The sequence below is a fragment of the Arachis ipaensis genome, chromosome B9, assembly GCF_059453495.1.
Source record: "Arachis ipaensis isolate K30076 ecotype BB chromosome B9, ASM5945349v1, whole genome shotgun sequence".
NCBI classification, from domain to species: domain Eukaryota; kingdom Viridiplantae; phylum Streptophyta; class Magnoliopsida; order Fabales; family Fabaceae; genus Arachis; species Arachis ipaensis.
The window spans coordinates 8309953-8329770 of NC_142444.1; the positions used below are offsets into that span (position 1 = coordinate 8309953).

The 19818-nt window shown below is 28.6% G+C and overlaps 1 protein-coding gene across 2 annotated transcripts; it reads right to left on the reverse strand.

Moving 5' to 3' along the window:
• Positions 1-150: 150 nt before the first annotated feature.
• LOC107618323 (disease resistance protein RPV1-like) lies at positions 151-17957 on the reverse strand. Of its 2 annotated transcripts, XM_088500329.1 has the most exons (5): positions 17276-17957; positions 8211-8817; positions 7790-8092; positions 5291-6868; positions 151-228 (listed from the first exon to the last, which is right to left on the reverse strand). In XM_088500329.1, the coding sequence occupies exons 1-5, from the start codon at positions 17767-17769 to the stop codon at positions 211-213; spliced, it is 3000 nt and encodes a 999-aa protein (XP_088356455.1). In that variant the 5' UTR covers positions 17770-17957; the 3' UTR covers positions 151-210. The 2 variants fall into 2 exon arrangements, with proteins under 2 accessions (XP_088356455.1, XP_088356454.1); XM_088500328.1 differs by lacking the exon at positions 151-228 and having other exon boundaries at positions 5077-6868.
• Between the last annotated feature and the right edge of the window lie 1861 nt (positions 17958-19818).

The following is a 19818-nucleotide window of genomic DNA, read 5'->3' on the forward strand; positions in this document are numbered from 1 at the left end:
TAGGATTTCTTCTATTGTTTTTATCTTTTATTTACAATTTCTACAAATTTTAATTTTCTTACAAATTTATCTTTTAAACATCATTTAATTTTTTTTGTCAAATTTATCTTTTTATTTAAATTCAACACACTCAATTTCCAATTTCAGTCAATTTTACTTTTAAAAGTTTTTTCCTTTACTTCTCGACTAATTCGAAGATCTTTGATACATTTATAGAAAAATTAGTACCTGCAAAAGAGGAGTAGATTTTGCTTTCAGACCATTAAAATCGAATCACCTTGAATTTACAAAAAATCGATAAAACAATAATATAACTTCAATTCTGATAAAAATGGAGATATCTGAATAAATAATTATAATTTGAAAATACATTTTAAAAAATTTTAGTGAAAATAAAGTCGTATATATTGACTTATAATGCATCTCTCTTCTTTTTCAACATATATATAACACGCGTCATAAAAATGATCGTAAACATTTTCAAAAGGGATAAGTATGATTTTGGTCCCCAACGTAAGGGCTGAAAATTTATTTTGTCTTTTGCCTTTTTTTCGCTCTAAAATGGTCCCTAAGATTTTAATTTATTTTAAAATCATCCTTTTTACCAATTTAATTTTTTTTATTACCAAATTATTCTTCATTAAAAAAATTATAAAATAAAATAAATATAAAATAAATTAAAAAATAAAAAGAAGAAAGAAAGGGATACGAAGGGGGTGGGGAGAAAAAGAAACGGGAGGCGAGAACAAGGAGGGGGACCACCGTACCACCGCCCCGCCGCCCGCCGCTCTGCCGCACCACCGCACCGCACCCCCGTCGCACCACCGCACAGCACCGCGCTACCACCACCTTCTTCTTCTTCTTTTTCTTCTTCTTCCACTGCACCATCGCCCCTGCCGCACCACCGCACCGCACCCTCGCCGCACCACCGCACTGCACCACCACCACCTTCTTCTTCTTCTTCTTCTTCTTCCGCCGCACCACCGCACCACCAATTCCTCTTCTTCTTCTGTGAACTTGATTTGCTTGTGAAATTTCTGAATTTTTTTTTAAATTTGTTGTGAAATATTGTTGTTGCTTAAATTTGTTGTGGAATATTGTTGTGGATTTCTGATGATGATGATGATGATGACGACGATGATGATAATGTGGTGGTGGTGGTGGGTTCTGGTGGTGGTGGTGGTTCTGTTATGGTGGTTTAGGTGCTGTTCTGATGATGATGATGATAATGATGATCAGTGACGGACCCAGAAAATTTTAGGAGTGGGGGCAAATATATATATATATATATTAAATAAATTTTGTTAAATATTATTAATTATATAGAGATATAAAAATTAAAAAGAGTTAGTTAACACTTTTATTTTTAAAATATTATTTATTATATATAATTTATAAAAAAATATTTTTTTATTTCTAAAATTTAAAATTAAAATATTTTAATTAAATTATAGATAACTTATTATCCTAACTAATCTTTTTATACACATTTAATAATAACAGACTGAATTAACTGGCATATTAACGCCTAATGATACATTAGTATTTATAATTTGAAATTAGAATTATATATAAATACTAGAAAAATTAAATCTTTATATGAAAAGTATGTTTATATAAAATAATAAAAACATAATTTTTACAATTTTTTTATTTTTTTTTAAATAATTAAATTTGTTATATATTTTTTAATTTAATTTTGATATAATGTTAGATAAAATATTTTATGTATCTGTTTAATTATATATTATAATTAAAATATTTTTTATTATTATTTTTAAAAATAAAAAATATATTCTAAATTAGTAAATTAATCAGTTCATTTTAAAATTTTATATGCAACATAGGTACATATAATAGAACAAAAGATAAAAAATAAGTAATAAGGATGAATAAATCGAGAATAAAATAAAATATATAAAGTCACAAAAAAAATAAAATATTAGATTGATATCTAAACTATAATTGTTTGAATTAAAAATTGCAATTGAAAATATCAAAAAGAAAAATAATGAAATTGAAAGATACATAGTGTCATGGAGAGCTATATAAAAAAAATTGAAAAATTTAAAATTTACTTTTTGATGAAGAGAAGATGACCATTAGACAAGGAATAGAAAAAAAGGTTAAAAATATAAAAATAAGAAGAGGGTTTAAGAGAATAGAGAATTGACGGTATAATAATTAAATTTGATTAGGTTAAATAATACTCAAAATGATAAAAAAATAAAAAAAATAAATTTAAAACTTTAGCTAATTGAATTTATTTTATTTGTAGAGTGGGGTTATTTAAAATTTGAAGTGGGGGCATATTATATATAACTATATTTTTTAAAACAAAAATTAAAAACATCATGGGGCAAGTGCCCCCTCATTGTTATGTTTGGGTCCGTCCCTGATGATGATGATGACGATGATGATAATGTGGTGGTGGTGGTGGGTTCTGGTGGTGGTGGTGGTTCTGTTATGGTGGTTTAGGTGCTGTTCTGATGATGATGATGATGATGATGATGATGATGATGATGATGATGATAATGTGGTGGTGGTGGTGGGTTCTGGTGGGAGAAAAGACAGCGCCGCCGAGACGGGGGGAGGGGGGAGAAAGAGAAGCGGGAGGGGCGTGTTGTTTCGGGAAGAGGGGGAAGAGGAAAGGGGGAAGGGGGAAGGGGGAAGGTCGCCGCCGCAGCAGCTCCACACCGCCACAGCCGCTCCACGCCGCTGCTCCTCCTCTGCCTGCATTTGCGCTTCTGCTTCTGTTTCTGGTTGAGGAAGAAGAGGGGAGGGAGGGAGGGGTATTTTTGTCCGAAGGACCATTTTACAATAAGCTGAAACCTTGGGGACCATTTTAGAGCGAAAAAAAGGCGAGGGACGAAATAAATTTTCAGCCCCTACGTTGGGGACCAAAATCATACTTATCCCTTTTCAAAAAATAAGGCAGAACATTTAGATGTCGTCGTCTTCTCCAACCAGTACATACATTTTTTGCTTCTATATTATTTTAAAAATAAATGTACTCGTGAAATTACTTTACAAACTAAAATTCTCTTAAGAATATCCTAAATTTTATTTATTTAATTTGATATTTATAATTTTATATATATAATATTTATATTTATATGTTTATTATATTGAAAATTAGTTATTTATTTCAGCAACAACTAATGAGTATAAAATAAAGAAACGTAAGTGCAGAAATGATTAAACTTGAACCCCAAGTATATATTCACTTGCAGCACTAGCAATTCATCCTTTCCTTTTTCATCAATAGAGAATATACATACATTTTTGTGACACAATAGATATTTTTTGACTTCATCTCTTGTCCTATTCAACTATATTTTGATAAAATAAATAAATAAAAATGAAAGAAACTTGTCAAACAAGTTTAGAGAATTTTGAATAGAGATAGATAATAGATATCAGTGTGGTGAATCTCATATTATTAGCAAGATAGCGGCTTATAAATAAAATGTTGTTGGTCCTATTGAGAGATTACTATGTTTTGTAACTAATTATTACGTGCTTTTGAAATATATTCAATGTGAATATGATGTCTTGTAGATAAAAAATATAGGGTAAAAAACCTTAATAAGCCAAGCCAAAAATAGTGCAACGTAAATACGCCAAACTGAAAATCGTTTCAGCAATAAGCCAGAAGCTATTTTTATGTAATTCGAACCAGCTTGGTTCGAACTACATCTCTACATAATTCGAACCAGCTTAGTTCGAATTATATACAAACACATGCACACACATAATTCGAACCAGCTTGGTTCGAATTACACACAAACACACGCACACACTAATTCGAACCAGCTTGGTTCGAATTACACACACAGTAATTCATGGTATAATTCGAATTATGTTGTTAAAAAATTAATAATTTATTAAAAAAATTTATTAAAAAATTTATTAAAAAAATTAATAATTTAAAAATTAAAAAAATATTTTTTTTATTTCATATGTTAAAAAAAGCTAACAAAATATTTAATTACGAGACTTCTTTAAAATATTAATGAGCTATCAATTCGAATTCCATACAATACTTTTCTGTCCATTTTTAATAGTTCATGAATATTTTTTAATAAATTTTTTTAATAATTTTTTTAAAATTATACTACAAAAAATATTTTATCCTATGCAAAACAATTTAAAAAAAATGGCTTAAAAAATGTTAGGAATACTATAAAAATTTGTAATGTTATAATAACTTAGGTAAATACATGCATGTACTCAAATTTTAAATAAAATATTCTACATAGTCAATAATAATTTAGAAATGAAAGAAAATATTTTATTCCATACAAAATAATTAAAAATATATTTTATTCTATACAAAATAATTTTAAAAAATGGCTTAAAATATGTTATGAGTACTATAAAAGTTTGTAATATTCTAGTGATTTAGGTAAATACATGATAAAAATATTTTTTCTTTAATTTCTAAATTATTAGTGACTATGTGGAGTATTTCTTTAATGTCTTAAGTCATTAGGACATTACAAATTTTTATAGTATATTACTTCTAACATCTTTTAAGGCATTTTTTAAATTATTTTGCATAGAATAAAATATTTTTTATGGTATAATTTAAATAAATTTATTAAAAAATATTCATGAGCTATCAAGAATGGGCATAAGAGTATTGTATAGAATTCGAATTGCTCAACATATAATTTGAATAAGAGTAATTCGAAGTTCCCTATGCGTAATTCGAATCATGTAATATCTCACCATATAATACAAAATAATTTTATTAAAAAATTATCATGAATATTTTTGTCTATTCATGAATAGTATAACTTTTGCAAAGTGAGATGTATTAGTTTGGTAGCTTTGACGTTTTCTGTGGTCTAAAGTTTTTTTTTTTTATGTTAGTAAAAACTTATTATTATCATTTGTGTGATTTAAATTTGTTGAGAAAGTGATACACTTGCTGTGCAACAACAAATGTTAACATGTCCATTTATAATTAGTAAAGAGCATAGTAAACCTTCATTTTTGTAATTCCTGTAGTGACTTTTACAAGATATATATCTATAAAATTGAAGCAAAGAAGCTTTCTGTAAGAGAAACAATAAAAAATTATAGCTAGGTTGTGTAGAAGAAATAAAAAGAAAATTCAAGCACGTAGCTAATTTATCAACTCTATGTTTTCAGTTACTACCATTATATATATTCCAAAATCAATTTTGAATGATTTAATTCTTGTTGTGGATCTCTAGACTAAACAATTTACAATACAACAATAATGTATGAAAACTACTGAGATTAGTATTAGAAGCATTACCTCAATGTCCTCCAACTCCAAGCCATCAGATTCATCTTCCAACTCCAACTCATCAGATTCATAGCCCTCATGAGTGGCATCTGGACTAATCTCTTCATCATGATTGACATGGACATGCATCCAACGGATCCCACACCCCTTTATCCCTACTTCCTCATTATCTTCTGTATTTGCATAGAACTCAAATTTAAGGATAGGATTACAAGTGGTGTCTCTTCTTCTCTCTTTGATTGCTTCCGTTATCTTGTTGGAACGCTCTCCATCATACCATACTACCTTATGATCTGATACCATTTCAAATGGAATCTTATTGATGGGAAAATAACCGGTCAAGAGTCCTCTATTGCCAGAAGTTGCGATCCATTCCCACTCGTTGCAACCCTTTCCCAGGTAGCATTTCCATCCAAATATCACTTCTTTCTCGACAAGCTTGCAAGATTGGTATTGAGAAATCAAGATGCAGCCAACAAGACAAGAAGAAATCTTGTGATCTGGAGCAACTTCAACAATGATCGAAGCTTCTCTAGAGTTGTAGTCAGGGAACCACTCCTTAATTATGCGCTCTTTTCTTGGTAAATAGTAGTCAGGGAACCACTCATTAATTATGCTCTCTTTACTTGGTAAATAGTAGTAGAAGAATATATTACCATTGTTTGCTTCATTATGCCAATATCCATCATTATTTGCCACAAGTTTTATCCTGGATTTCAAGTCTTCCAAAACTGCATCATATGCATCATCATCCAACTTTGTGCAGTTATGGAATCCAAACCATGCATTGTGTTTTCTGGGTGGTTCACTGGTTAAACTTGAGAATTCCTTCAAGGATTTGCAGCTTACTGCATCAAAGAATTTAATAGATGGGGGAAGTGGAGGTACGTATTGAAGCATTTCACAATTAGCGATCACAAGTTTCTTGAGCTGTTGAAGATTCTTAATGCTTTTTGGCAAACTTGTAATGACATGACAACTTTGCAGTTCTAATTCTTGTAATGATAGTAAGACATGAATGTTGTCTGGGAGTTTAGAAAAGCTCTTACATTTGTAGAAAGCTAATTGCTTGAGAGACAAGAAGGCAGGGGTGGGAAATATTCTACTTAACATGATGCATGTGTCGTCTTCATGTTTTATTGGATCTATGAGTGCAATTGTGGAGGCAAAGTTTAGAGGAAGTTTTTGAAGAGAGTAACTGATGTTAAAACCGAACAATTGAAGATTTTTGAGATGCATAATAGTGGATGGTACTTCACTCAAAGCCGTTGATGGTAAACATAACTCGATCTTGGAATGATGAGTCATCATGGAGATTGAGAACTCTTCCAAATTGGAGCAACCAGTGGCCAGCAAGCGAAGGAGAGAGGGAGAACAATAATCACTGCAAAGCCTCTTCAGCGCTGTGCAATAGTTCACATTTAGTTCTTCAATCTTGGAGAGAGAGAAAATAGATGGATGAACATCTTGTAAACTTTCACAGCCAATGAGTGATATTTCTTTGAGATTCGTGGCACCTGCTAAATTTGGGCACTCTATTAAGAGTTTGCAGTCCTGGAGGTCAATAAACTCCAAACTTGGTAGATTCTGTCAATCCCAACAAACATGTTAACACATGTACATAACTAGTGGAGGAAAAAAGTCTTATTTTATTGTTTAATGTGTTGCACTCTCACTTATTTTAATTTTATAAATTATTATACATCTAATATCAAATATTAAATGACAATATTAACTATATTTTTCAACAATTTTTTTCTTCTCTTATTTCTTACACCTATATAAAAAAGTGTTTCCAGCTAATCAATACAACTAATTATACATATATATTGAGAATATAATTTTTGTTAGTTGTCCATATAGTATTATAGTAAATTAATATGATGGCAAAACAAGAAAATGTTAAATGACAAGAAACTATTGAGAACCAATTATATTCTTTGTTTTAAATTTTTTTTTGTGAATGTTATTTTTTTAATTAATTTGAAAAATTATGATGGATATATATAAGTAATTATTGGGTGTGGTCTAATATTTATCTCTTTTATATCGCATTTGAATCTAAGTCATGTACTTGATTATTATTTTCTTCTTATAAAATACTCTTTATTCTCTCATCAAAATTTGTTTAATTATTCTGTGATATTATAGTTATTTTTTTAATAAAAGTTTATTCTCAATGTTCTGAAATATTTTAATGTGATATTTTATATAAAAAAATTTCTCTTGATTAAATGATGAGAATATGACTTTTTACGAAATAATTAGCATGCAGGAATATTTTACAATATAGAAATAAATTAATCTTACATAGAGTAAGTTTATAAATTATAAATCTTGAAATAAATGTTCCATAATTAATATTACTTTTATCAAAACTACTCTATTTTTTATTCTTTCAAAATTTTGCTTTTTATACTAACCAATTTCTATAATATATCAATCTTTATTTTAATATCTAACAAAAGTATTAAAAAAGTATAAAGAGAAATATAATCATGATTTTACCTGTGCTGTATCCCAAAGTTTTTTAACATTGCTATGTTGCATGGAAAGCTGAACAAGTTTTTGAGGCCAACAAATAGACGGCACAAACTTAAGTGGACATTTATTCCACTCAATATACCTTAAGTCATTAGGAAGTTCAAAACCCTCTATAAGCACTCTCTTCCATTCAAGATCCATGTTAATATTTCCTCTTAAAGCAAGTAACCTTAATTTTGGCATCTTCCTTAATGCAATGATGATTATAAGTGGATCTATTGTAATTTCATTCATATCCACAATCATGCTTTCAACTCCATGAATATCCTGCAAAATTGATAAGCATTGCAATACAATGTTAGTATTCCACAGTCCTATGAGCAATATTTTGATATATACATACACTCTTCTTAAAGACCAAGCCATTAAAGCATGATTCCCTTACTCTTTCATCCTGGAATATATTGCAGACTTTTTCGGTATTCCACAATCTTGTTTGTTGACCACCATTTTTGCTATATTCTTCATGAATGATTTTCCAACACATTTCCTGTATCAAGCTATGCATTTTTATATATTTACAACTACCATTTGAATAAATACTTACAAGAGATTTGTCCAATAGGCTTTTTATCCCTATGTCTGCAAAGAAACCACAAGAATTTAATATTCTTGTTACCATCTCCATTTCATGCTCGTGAAAAAAGCACGCGATATCTAACAAGATGTTTTCTTCATCATCATCTAATGCATCATAACTCAATCTCAACACTTGCTGAATATCTGGATTGGGATACTTTCGTAATTTTCTCAATGCACTATCCCATTCACTTTTTCCTTTGGTCCGAAGAAGTGATCCCAAAATTTTTAATGCTAATGGTATTCCTTTGGCATAATCTGCTACGACTCTTGCTGATAGCTCATAATAATCCTCTTTAAGATGAGAATCACTAAAGGCATTATGGCTAAAAAGTTTAAGAGAGTCCTCAAAATTCATTTCCTTCACTTCATGGATTTCTTCAACTCCTCCACTTGTAAGCACATTTTTATCCCTTGTTGTCAAAATAATTTTACTACCAGAACTCAGGCAATTACAAAAGAGTTGAATTAAATCAGCTGCAATTTGTGAATTAGTCACATCATCTAGCACAACAAAAACCTTCCTATGTTTGATTTTACGGATAATACTAGAGCGTATTACTCGAATATTATCAATACGAAGATCTTGATTTAACAATTGCGAAAGAAGTTTAGCGCATATGTAATTAAGACCTTTTCCTTCTAAATTTTTTGAAAAGGCTAAGAAACAATGGCCTTCGTATTCTGAGGAGCACTCATGAAAAAGACTTGAATTTCAATAAGTATTTAACAGAAGCATAGTTTCTGTTACAAATAAAAGGGCTTTTGAGTTCATCTCTATAGCAATTGCTATTTAGATTTGGAAAAATTGCTTTCACAATCTCATCGATCAACTCAGCTTCTTGCCTAGCATGGCAAGTAAAGATTACATTAGAAATAAAACAATAAATACATAATCAGATAAAAGAGCTTTTTTCTTTATTTAAATAAGATAAATTCTTTATTTATCAATTTAAATTGGAATATAGAAATTTATCAATTTTTATATTTAGTTGTGTTTTCGCAAACAAAAACAACAAAAACAAAAATTCCCACGTTTATGCTTGTACTACCAGGAAAGAAAAAAACGTGAGAGTGATTGACAAAATTGCTGGTAGTGACAGTATAAATGTAGGAGAAAAACTCGTTCTATTTTTGTTGACAGCAACAGTGAAAATACAAAAAAAAATTCAGTGTTATTTTACTGTTAGCATTGGTGAAAACATAACTAAATATTTAAAACTATAAAATTGTGTATTATGATTTAAAACTAGAATTTATTTTATTTAAAAAGAAAAATAGCCCCACTTAAAAGTAAAAATAGATACACATAGTTCCTAATAGTATCTGGAATGTATCTTAAATTATAACTGATTTCAATGTAAAATCATTATATTTTATGTATAAGGCAAGATGATAACTTTTCAACAAGAGTTAATTTTTTCATCATGTTTACTACAAATAATTGTTTTAATTTTAAAGAATTTTTAATAAAGCACTTGTTTTTAATTTTATTTTATATATTTTTATTCCATTACTTTAATTTCTTTTCTTATTTTTAGGTATAAGAAAGCCAAAAAAAAAACTGAAAATATACTTTCTCTCCATGCTATTTTTTACCAACTTATTTTATCATGGTTGTTTATCCTTCATGAAAAATCTCATCATTCTTTCAATCAGCCTATCTTTAAAATATTTTTTTGTTAAAAATGGAAAGAATGACAAGCAAATAAAAAATAGAGCTTTATGACCAATGTGCTGATCATTTGAGTATAAAGGAGTCGCACAAAAGAAAGCAAGAAAGAAAAAAGAGAAAGAAGGAACCAAAAAAATACACAAACATATTTGATGGTTGATTTAGAGTTTCTGACTGAAAGCAATGGAAGAATCAATGTAGCAAGTTAGCAACTTAGAGCCAAACTCTTGTCAACTACAATCATGTACTTTCTCTCAATTTTAATTATAATCTCTATTTCATTTTATTTCATTATGATCTAAATTTATTGGCTAGAACATTGATAAGCCCATTATGTGAATTGATATATTATGAATTAATGTTATTCAATGAATGGTGTTATGAGTCATATATGTTTATAATCAATTTTAATGCTTTTAGATACTTAATCACTATTTAAATGACATGTTAATTTACAATGCACTTGAGAATGAAGTTATAAATGAAGCTACTAATTATAAATACCATAAATTGAGCAAACACTAGAAATAGACAAAATGCAATTTATGTGCATAATCCTTTATTCACAAAAATACATAATCCTTTATTCACGTAAATTGTAACTAAGAGATTAGTGTATTTATATGAGTTTAAGAAAGTTTTGTGATCATAAGAAAAACTAGAAATTACATTAAAAAAACTTAACCAATTTGAATTCGCAACAGATACATTGAATGATACTAAATATGACATAGTCAATTTCATAATATGATGAAACCAAATTTCCTAATAATTCTAATTTTATTTATTGCATACAAAAAAGTTTTCAGTTAATTGCTCTTTTACTATTTATATTTTTATTCCATTTTATGGCATAGAATCAATTTAGCAATACAATTAAATTTTATCAATTTAAATAATAGTTGAAAAAACAAATTTAACATTTGACAATTCTTTATAAAAATGATATACTTTACTCATTTTTATTATTTGAAACGGTTAGTACACTTATTTTTTTTTTTTTTTGGTTTACCCAAACGGTATCCCCCAACCCGACAGGTTAAGGACTAATTCGTCGCGGATCTGAGCTCCATTTAAGGGTCTGCCGCTGGCCAATGGGTTGCTGCATGCACAAGACGAGGTTTGAACTCCCGACACTTACTTAAGCGGACGAGTGAGCTGACCACTCGACCAACCCAAGTTGGTTGGTTAGTACACTTATTATTTAGTGTTATATTCACAGCACGTCACAAGATAAAGCCTTTGTTGGAATTGTTATAGTTAGATCGAATTCTAGACAACCAAAGATCTTATTAGATTTTTTTTTTTTTTTTGGGTTTAGCATTTTCATTTTTTATTATATTGAAGTTGGGTCAAAAGGGTAATGCATGTAAATCAATAAAATTAAAAATAAAAAAAAACATTTATGGCTCTTTCAATAAAAAATTAAAATCAAACTTACCCTGAATTTTAGAGTAAATATCCAATTCCATTTCTGTTCATTTCAAAATAAAACAAGATGATTTTTATCAAAAAATAAATTTGTTTCGATCTTGTTTCTATCTATCGTGAGACATGACGGTCATTCCGTCATTTTCTCTCACCAAATTTAATGAAAAGGACTTACGTGACACTTAACATTGCTGATGTAAATGTTGAGTTTTCATTAAGTACCATATTGACTAATGAATAATGGTCATGGGTTAATTTGACTCCCTATGAATAATGGTTAGCCATTGATTTGTCTCTTTATATATAGAGAATAGTCAAAAGTCAATTTATCTTCTTTTATTCATTAAAACAATGCTATTTCACATGCTCCACTAAACCAAAATCTATAAAAAGAATTGATATTGGATAACTAAGACGTTGCTAGTATGGATATTAGCTACATGTCTTAAGGACATATATTTTGTTTTTCAGCTGTTTACTTTACTTATTTAAAACCTCTCGGTGATATAATACTTTAGATTTTGGGACAAATGTTCTAATTTATTTATTTATTTTTTGGTCTTAGAACGATGTTGCTATCCATATTATGCTAGCATTAGGTGTTAACTTGTCAAAGATAAATTGTTTCTTTATTATCCATCTATACTTTCTTTAAAGTTGGAAAATGAATGTTGAAGTCACAACCCTACAAAAAAAATGCAAAAACACTACATTTAAAATTAAGGCACATTTGCTTTCACTGATTTTCATTCTATACTTCTTCAACTTATTCTCTCATCCAATTAACCTTTTCTCTAACTCTTTCACTTTATTATCCACCACATGACCATGACCTTCAAGATTTACCGTCGGGCCAGTATTAATTAATATAATTATTGATGAATAATATATTTCTGTTGGATTTAGCGGGAGATAAATCTAACGATGAGGAACGCGTGAAAAAACAAATTTATGAGGCCAAAATTACTATCGAAAAGACGGTGACGACCTCAAAAAATTTGCTAATTAGAGGTTTAAGTCTGCAGTAATTAGGTGAAGATTTTACCATTTAAATTTGTCCGCCACTAAATCCAACGATAATAAATTTACCAGCAAATTTTTTGGTAATTCCGTTAATAAATCCAACCGCTTTTGGCAAATTTCTTAGTGTCTTACAATTCGTATTTGATTTGAAAGAGGAATGAGAGGTTTTTGCTGAGATGAATAATCATCCCAAATAGCATAGGTTTTGGTTCAATGCAGCACTTAAAATGACGTCGTTTTTCGTGAATAAAGAGGAATAAATCGACTCCTAACCATTACCATAGGGGAACAAATCAACCCCTGACTATTTCTCATAAGGAGACAAATCGACTATTGACCATTGTCCATTCGCTAGCATGACACTTAACGGAGATCCAGCGTCCACATCAGCAATGCTAAATGCTATATAGGCCTCTTCGATTAAATTTAATGAGAGAAGATGACAGATGAGCTGCTATGTCTCGCAGATACGAACAGAGACCGAAACCAAAGACGGTTCCAAAAATTTAGTAAAGGAGGATTCAAAAATTAAAATCTTATATAATTAAATATAATATCATATATTTGGTAATATATATAATTATAATTTTTAAAAAATATTAATAAGTGTTTGTTAAATAAAAAAGTTACCTCATTTTTTGTTTTTATAATTTTTTTATTTTAGATTCAATAAAATATGTAAATTATCTATTTTTGAAATCTTTTATTAATTGATTTATTTTATTAAATATTAAAGTGATTGTAAGTTGTATTTTTATTATGTTTTATATCGTAAAAAATATGAGATAAATAATATGATCAATTTTTCTAATAATTTTGTTATATGAATTTTAAATATATTCGGGAATAAATATGTAAAATATATTTATTTTAATAGATTTATTTAATATTTTATTATTTTAATATCATGACAAATTAAAAATAAATAAATTTTAAAACAATTTACTATGATATATATAAATTTTTTAACATTTAATTAGATGTTAATGTTATTATAAATATTAAATTATTTTTATATAATAATAGCTATAAAAATTAAGCGAAAAATAGTAAAAAAAAAAGAAGAAGTAACAATCAAATAAAATAAAAAAATAATGTTATTATAAACATTAAGGTATTTTTCATATGATAATAGGTGTAAAAATTAATTATAAAAAAATAAATAAATAATGATAATGCATAAGTATAGTTTGAACTGTGTTATATTAATATATTAAGGATGTGTTTGACAAACACGTTAGAAGGGAAGAAATACGTTTAAATTTTTTGAAAACTTCAATTTTTGGTTTGGTAAATATTTTCTTAGATGAACACAAAGTGATTTTGGTACGTTTACAAGAAGCAACAATTTCTAACTTCTACGTTTTCTTAACGAGCTTTTAGCCATGAATATTAAACATTTATTTATCTTTTACCAACTTTATTCTTTATGCATGTTATTATATTATTTATAGAATTCTTGTTATTTGTATTTATATGAGCTCTATTTTTTTATTATTTATTTATTTTATTTTTTTGTCAACTATTTGTTTGACATTATATACTCTTATAATTGTGATTTTTGTGTATTATGTTTGTTATTATGTTTTTATAATATGATTTATTGATCCTATTAGGTAAAGTAAATTAAACAAAAAATTAAACGTAAATAATAATAGTAAAAAATTATAGCATACTAAAAAAGAGTACTAAAAATACTAAAAATATAGTATATAAAAAACATCACCAAAAACTTTTAAATTTATTTCAATTACTACAAAATAAATTTTAATTTTTTTATTATTTGTAGTACTTTCTTTTATAATTGTAATTCTCGTGTACTATGTTTTAGTATAATTTTTTTATAATATAGAATATGATTCCATTAAAAAAATAAATTAAATAAAAAATTAATCATATATAATAATAAAATCATAAACGTTAAATTTTAATAATATTAAGAATAAGATTATTGAGAGTACTAAAATAAAAGTACCATATAAAAAAATACTAAATTAACTTTCTCATATTAATACTTAAAAAATATAACATATTTGATTAAATATTATATATATATATATATATATCTAAAATTTATATTATTTTTTATTTAAAAATATATTTGATCTATTTTTATATGTTATTTTTATTTTAGTAAGTAAATATTAATTTTATTATAAAATTAACTAATAAAATTTATTCAAATATCTAAATTAAAATAATAGAATAATATAAAAAATTATTTAAATTGATATTTATTTTAATAATTTTTTATTTAAAAATAATTTTAAATAGTATAAATCAAAATATTTATTTTATTATAATATATTTTAATACAAAAATTATCAAATATAAATTACTTTAACACAAACATATTTTTTATCTAAATCAAATTTACAAAATCATTTTATGCAAACTCCAATTCGTAAAACTAATTTACTTTAATACCATTACACGATGAGCTTCACTTTATGCATCACATTCACTGTTACAAGGTTCCCCGTCCCCCCCCCCCAATCCGTTTCTGACTGGGATGGGTCTATTTTTATTTTTATTTTTTGCAGAAATGATTTTGTTCTATTTTAGAATGGAGAGAAATTGGATTGAATATTTACTTTTTTATTCACTTGTCAGAATATCTAAGTCGTAATTACAATTATAAATAGTAGTTGATACAGAAAATAAAAAAATATTTAAAGAAAATAAAAAATAATTTAAAATAGTTAAAAGTTAAATTATCTTATTTTATATTTTTTAAGGTGTTTGCTATGGTACGATGATAAATTCATACGTATCGATACATTTAAAATATGGACAAGTAATAATAAGACACGTGAAATTTATTTTCCACATCAGCATTTGATTTTTTTTAAATATATATTATATCACCACTTTTACTAATACACCCTTTTAATTAAATAAAAATAAAAAATATTTTTTGTTTAATTTTATAAAAAGTCTTAAACATCCTTACTTTATTTGGTTAGACAAAAATATCCTTTTAAATTAATTAAATTTTAGAATTCAATTAATCCTAATTTTATAGTTTCAAATAATTTAAACAACAAAATAAAAACATAAAAAAAAACTAAAAATCAATCATTCTTTGTCTTCTCCAATTTCCCTAATCATTCGTCCCCTCCCTCTGAAGCAAAGCAAAACATATCAAAAAAAATAAAAAATCAATCGTTCTTCGTATTCTCCAATTCCCCTAATCATTCTTGCCCCTTCTGAAGCAAAGCATTAAAAGTCCCAAACCAAAACAGCAAAATCCTAACCCTAGGTTCTTTGCCGCGGCCGTCCCCAGGTTCTCAGCGCTTCCGCTTCTTCCTCTTCCCTCTTTCCCCAAACATGCTGCTGGCGCTGGCAGTTTTGATTTCGACTACTTCCTTTCTCTCATCGAATTCTCATGCCTACTTTCTTCTGCGTTCGTGTCGGTCTGTGTCGCCGTGGTTGCGTGTTTGAAGAAGGAGCTTTTGGCCACGATTGGGAGTAAGGCTGCTGTCTGGAGAATCTTGGCGCTGATTTTTGGAGGTTTGAGTGGCGCGTGGATCAGGAGACGGCAATGGAGGAGGGTTTGTAGGGAGACGGTGAAGGATGGCTTGGAGGTGAACTTGCTGCAGAGGATTGAGAAATTGGAGGAGGATTTGAGGAGCACCTCTGCCATTTCTAAGGTTTTGTCGAGGGAACTGGAGAAGTTGGAAATAAGGTTTCGCGTCACTAGGAAGACTTTGAAGGAGCCCGTAACTGAGGTAATTGATTAATATCTATGGCTGCAAGATTGTGTTGTTGTGTAGTGTAGCTAAGCATTTGATTCTGGCTTCTAAAGGCAATGCAAAACGACGTGTCGAGCTACCTGGGTTCTGGAAAGGGGAATAGGAAGAAGCGGAAGTGCTGAGAACTTGGGGACAGCGGCGGCAAAGAATCTAGGGCTAAGGTTTTGCCATTTTGATTTGGGACTTTCAATGCTTTGCTTCAGAAGGGGGGCAAGAATGATTAAGAGAATTAGAGAAGATGAAGAATGATTGATTTTTTATTTTTTTTGATATGGAGGGGACGAATGATTAGGGAAATTAGAGAAGATAAAGAACGATTGATTTTTAGTTTTTTTTTTTATATTTTTGTTTTGTTGTTTAAATTATTTGAAACTATAAAATTAGGATTGATTGAATTCTAAAATTTGATTAATTTAAAAGGGTATTTTTGTCTAATCAAATAAATTAAGGATGTTTAAGATTTTTTATAAAATTAAATAAAAAATATTTTTTATTTTTATTTAATTAAAAGGGTGTATTAGTAAAAGTGGTGATATAATATATATTTAAAAAAGAAAAAATTAAATGCTGATGTGAAAAATAAATTCCACGGCCTTATTATTACTTGTCTATATTTTAAATATATCGGTACGTATAAATTTATCATCGTACCGTAGCAAACACCTTTTTTAATTATTATTTATCTTATCTTATATATATTTATTAATTATTATTGAAAGAATTTAATAATATTAAATATCATAAATATATAATTATAAATATTATATACTAAAATTATAAATACTAAGTTAAAAAAAAATAATCAGAGGCAAGTATTTGTTATATACATTAGCTACCACTTGTTGATTCAAAATTGAAGTCAAATAAAATAACACTGCCCCTATCGGCTTATGAATTATGACAATCTTACTCAAGCATTTGACTATGCAATTCTGTTAAACTCAGAATATGTTGTTGTTAAAACTTAAGAAGGTTGGGGCCCTTTACCTGTGATGATCGCAATGGAAGCCAGAAAGATTGGAAGCTTCAAAGAGTGCAGTCCTCCATTGCTGCACAACGCTACGCTCCAAAGATTTCTGGTGCTCAGCGAATGCTGTGTGGTAAGTTCCGGTCTGCTTGCGAACATGTGTGGGTTGTATTCTGTAGAACACTGGAATCACAATCACATTTTCATTCTCCTTCTTGCATTCCATGATCTCCACCAGCTCTCTCAAGCACCACTTTGAGGAAGCATAGTTTTCAGAGAAGATAACAAGAAACAAGTTTGAGTCTCTGATGGCCTCAACAAGTTCGTTCCAGATGGCCCCTCCTTTCTGGATTCTGTAATCTATGAACGTCTCGATCTGATTTCTGCGGAGAGCAGAATGAAGATGGCTGGTGAAGCCGTTACGCGTGTCCTCACCTCTGAAGCTGATAAAGACATCGTATTGATGAGTGACAGATGCTTGAGAATAAGAAGAAGAAGCACCGGAAAGTGGCATGATGTGTATGTTAAGTTACGGTAAATCAGTTATGAGTGGTGTGGGAATTGAGTTAATAGAGAAAGAAATGGTGTTGTATTTTGTCTCTCTTGCTATATGGTCATGACTTGTGATCTCATGAAGGGAAAAACAAAAGGAAAGTGTTAACAGATCTTACTTTCGTGGATCCGCGTTTCTACTTTCTTTGACTGAAGTCAACTAAGTAAACAAGAGGCTTTCCTTGCAACTTCGCAGACACAGCTGAGAAAAAAACATCTTACTTTCGGTGCATCTGCTATTGTGCTTCTTCTTTCTTTTCCGTGTGGGTCCGAAATGATGAAAATATCACTACAGTGTATATAGTATGGATCCCGCTAGGGAGAGTGTATAATTGGTTAAATGAACATCTTTTATACTATCTAGAATAATCATCCGAGTACTAAGGATAATAAACATCTTCTCGCGAATGGAAAAAGATAACACTAATGGTTATATCTTTAATACTCCCTAAACCTCCATTGTACACATTATACAAATATTCTATTAGCTCCTCATACTTTCTCATAGTATCTCTCTTTCAATGTGCTGGGTAGGTTATTGAAAAGCTAAGGACATTCTTACCATTTTTTTTAGTTGGATACTACAACTAAGATTTTATAATTATGTTTTGTATAAAAATATTTTTTTAACTTTTAAATGATAAATTGTATGATTAAATTTTAATATGTTATAAAAATATATAACTAATTAAATAAATTAAATTTTTAAATAAATCATCTTCATAAAAAACATATTCATAAAAGAATATTTTTACTATTTTTATTTAAATAATTACATTTTTTTTTGTTCATACAAACACACTCATACACACTAATCTAACTAGCCACTACTACGACATAAACCTGGTGTGACTTAATTTAAGGGAAATATCTTTACCACTACATAACATATCTTAGCCACGGACATTCTCACAATTTAATTGCACATAAGTAGATCATGAATCTTTAAAATTCTATATGATATTCTTGTATAACGGTATTAAGGTCAATTATACATTATTTAGTTTTTTATTTAAGCTATTTTTATATCGGTAAAAAGTTGATTATAGGACACAAATTACAGGTACATTTTTGCTATGAGAGAGAATAGATTTGCCATATTATTTAAGGGTATGAATTTGAGTTAGATCTACTCCCTTCTAAAACTAAAATCAAGCTGCTCAACAAAATGGAATCGAAGAGCACACTATCAAATTGAAATGGACTAATAGTATTAGCCTGAACATTAAATTTTTTAAAAAATTAGTTGTCACGACTATATTTAATGCAAAGACATCAGAAATAAAAAAAACATACTTTATCTTATAAAAAAAAAAAGAAAATACTAACATGATACACTCTTAGCTAGAATATCCAATTTTAGGTTATTATATAAAGAGAATATAATCAAAATATGTAGCTTCAAACTGAAATTGCTCATAAGAATTAATTGTAAATGGACTACACATTGTACCCCAATTTGATCTCTGCGCTAATAAGAGAGCCTCCATCAAATTGAATGTGCAAAAGTTGTTCAAGTTTTTTTCTTCAGATCATTTTTTTTGTTTAAAGAGGAAAATATTATTAGCATATCTTGGCTAAAGCATGCATAAATTAAATTAAACTTATTTGTTTAACACTCAGTTATAGTAACCAATTAATTAAAAAATTAACTCAAGTTTTCTACTGATTCAACTTCCATTAAGCTATGCTTAAATTTCTTTGCTGGAGGAACTAGTTCTTCCCCTTCATCATCAGATTCGAACCCCTTTTGTTCATTTGGAGATGCAATGGCTTCTAACTCAAAAACACCCCTGTTTCTCTTGAAGCTGCTCCCTCTTGATTCCTTCTCCATGTTTGTGTATATCCAACGGATGCCACACTCTTTTATCACCACTTCCTCCTTGTTTGGTAGCCAAGCAAAGAACTAAGGGGTAAGATGCACATGGCTATCCATTTTTGATGAAGTGTCCCCATCATAGATTTGGTTAGCTGTTTTAAAATTCAGTGTGAGTCTACTCTATACCTTTTG

Excerpts from the sequence above, each read along its gene's own strand:
- LOC107618323 (XM_088500328.1), bottom strand. The coding sequence starts at position 17,769 with ATGCCACTTTCCGGTGCTTCTTCTTCTTATTCTCAAGCATCTGTCACT. Across the intron at positions 8,818-17,275 it reads TTCCATTGCGATCATCACAG|GGATAAAAATGTGCTTACAA; the intron begins GTAAAGGGCCCC and ends TTTGACAACAAG. Across the intron at positions 6,869-7,789 it reads AACTTTGGGATACAGCACAG|AATCTACCAAGTTTGGAGTT; the intron begins GTAAAATCATGA and ends TGGGATTGACAG.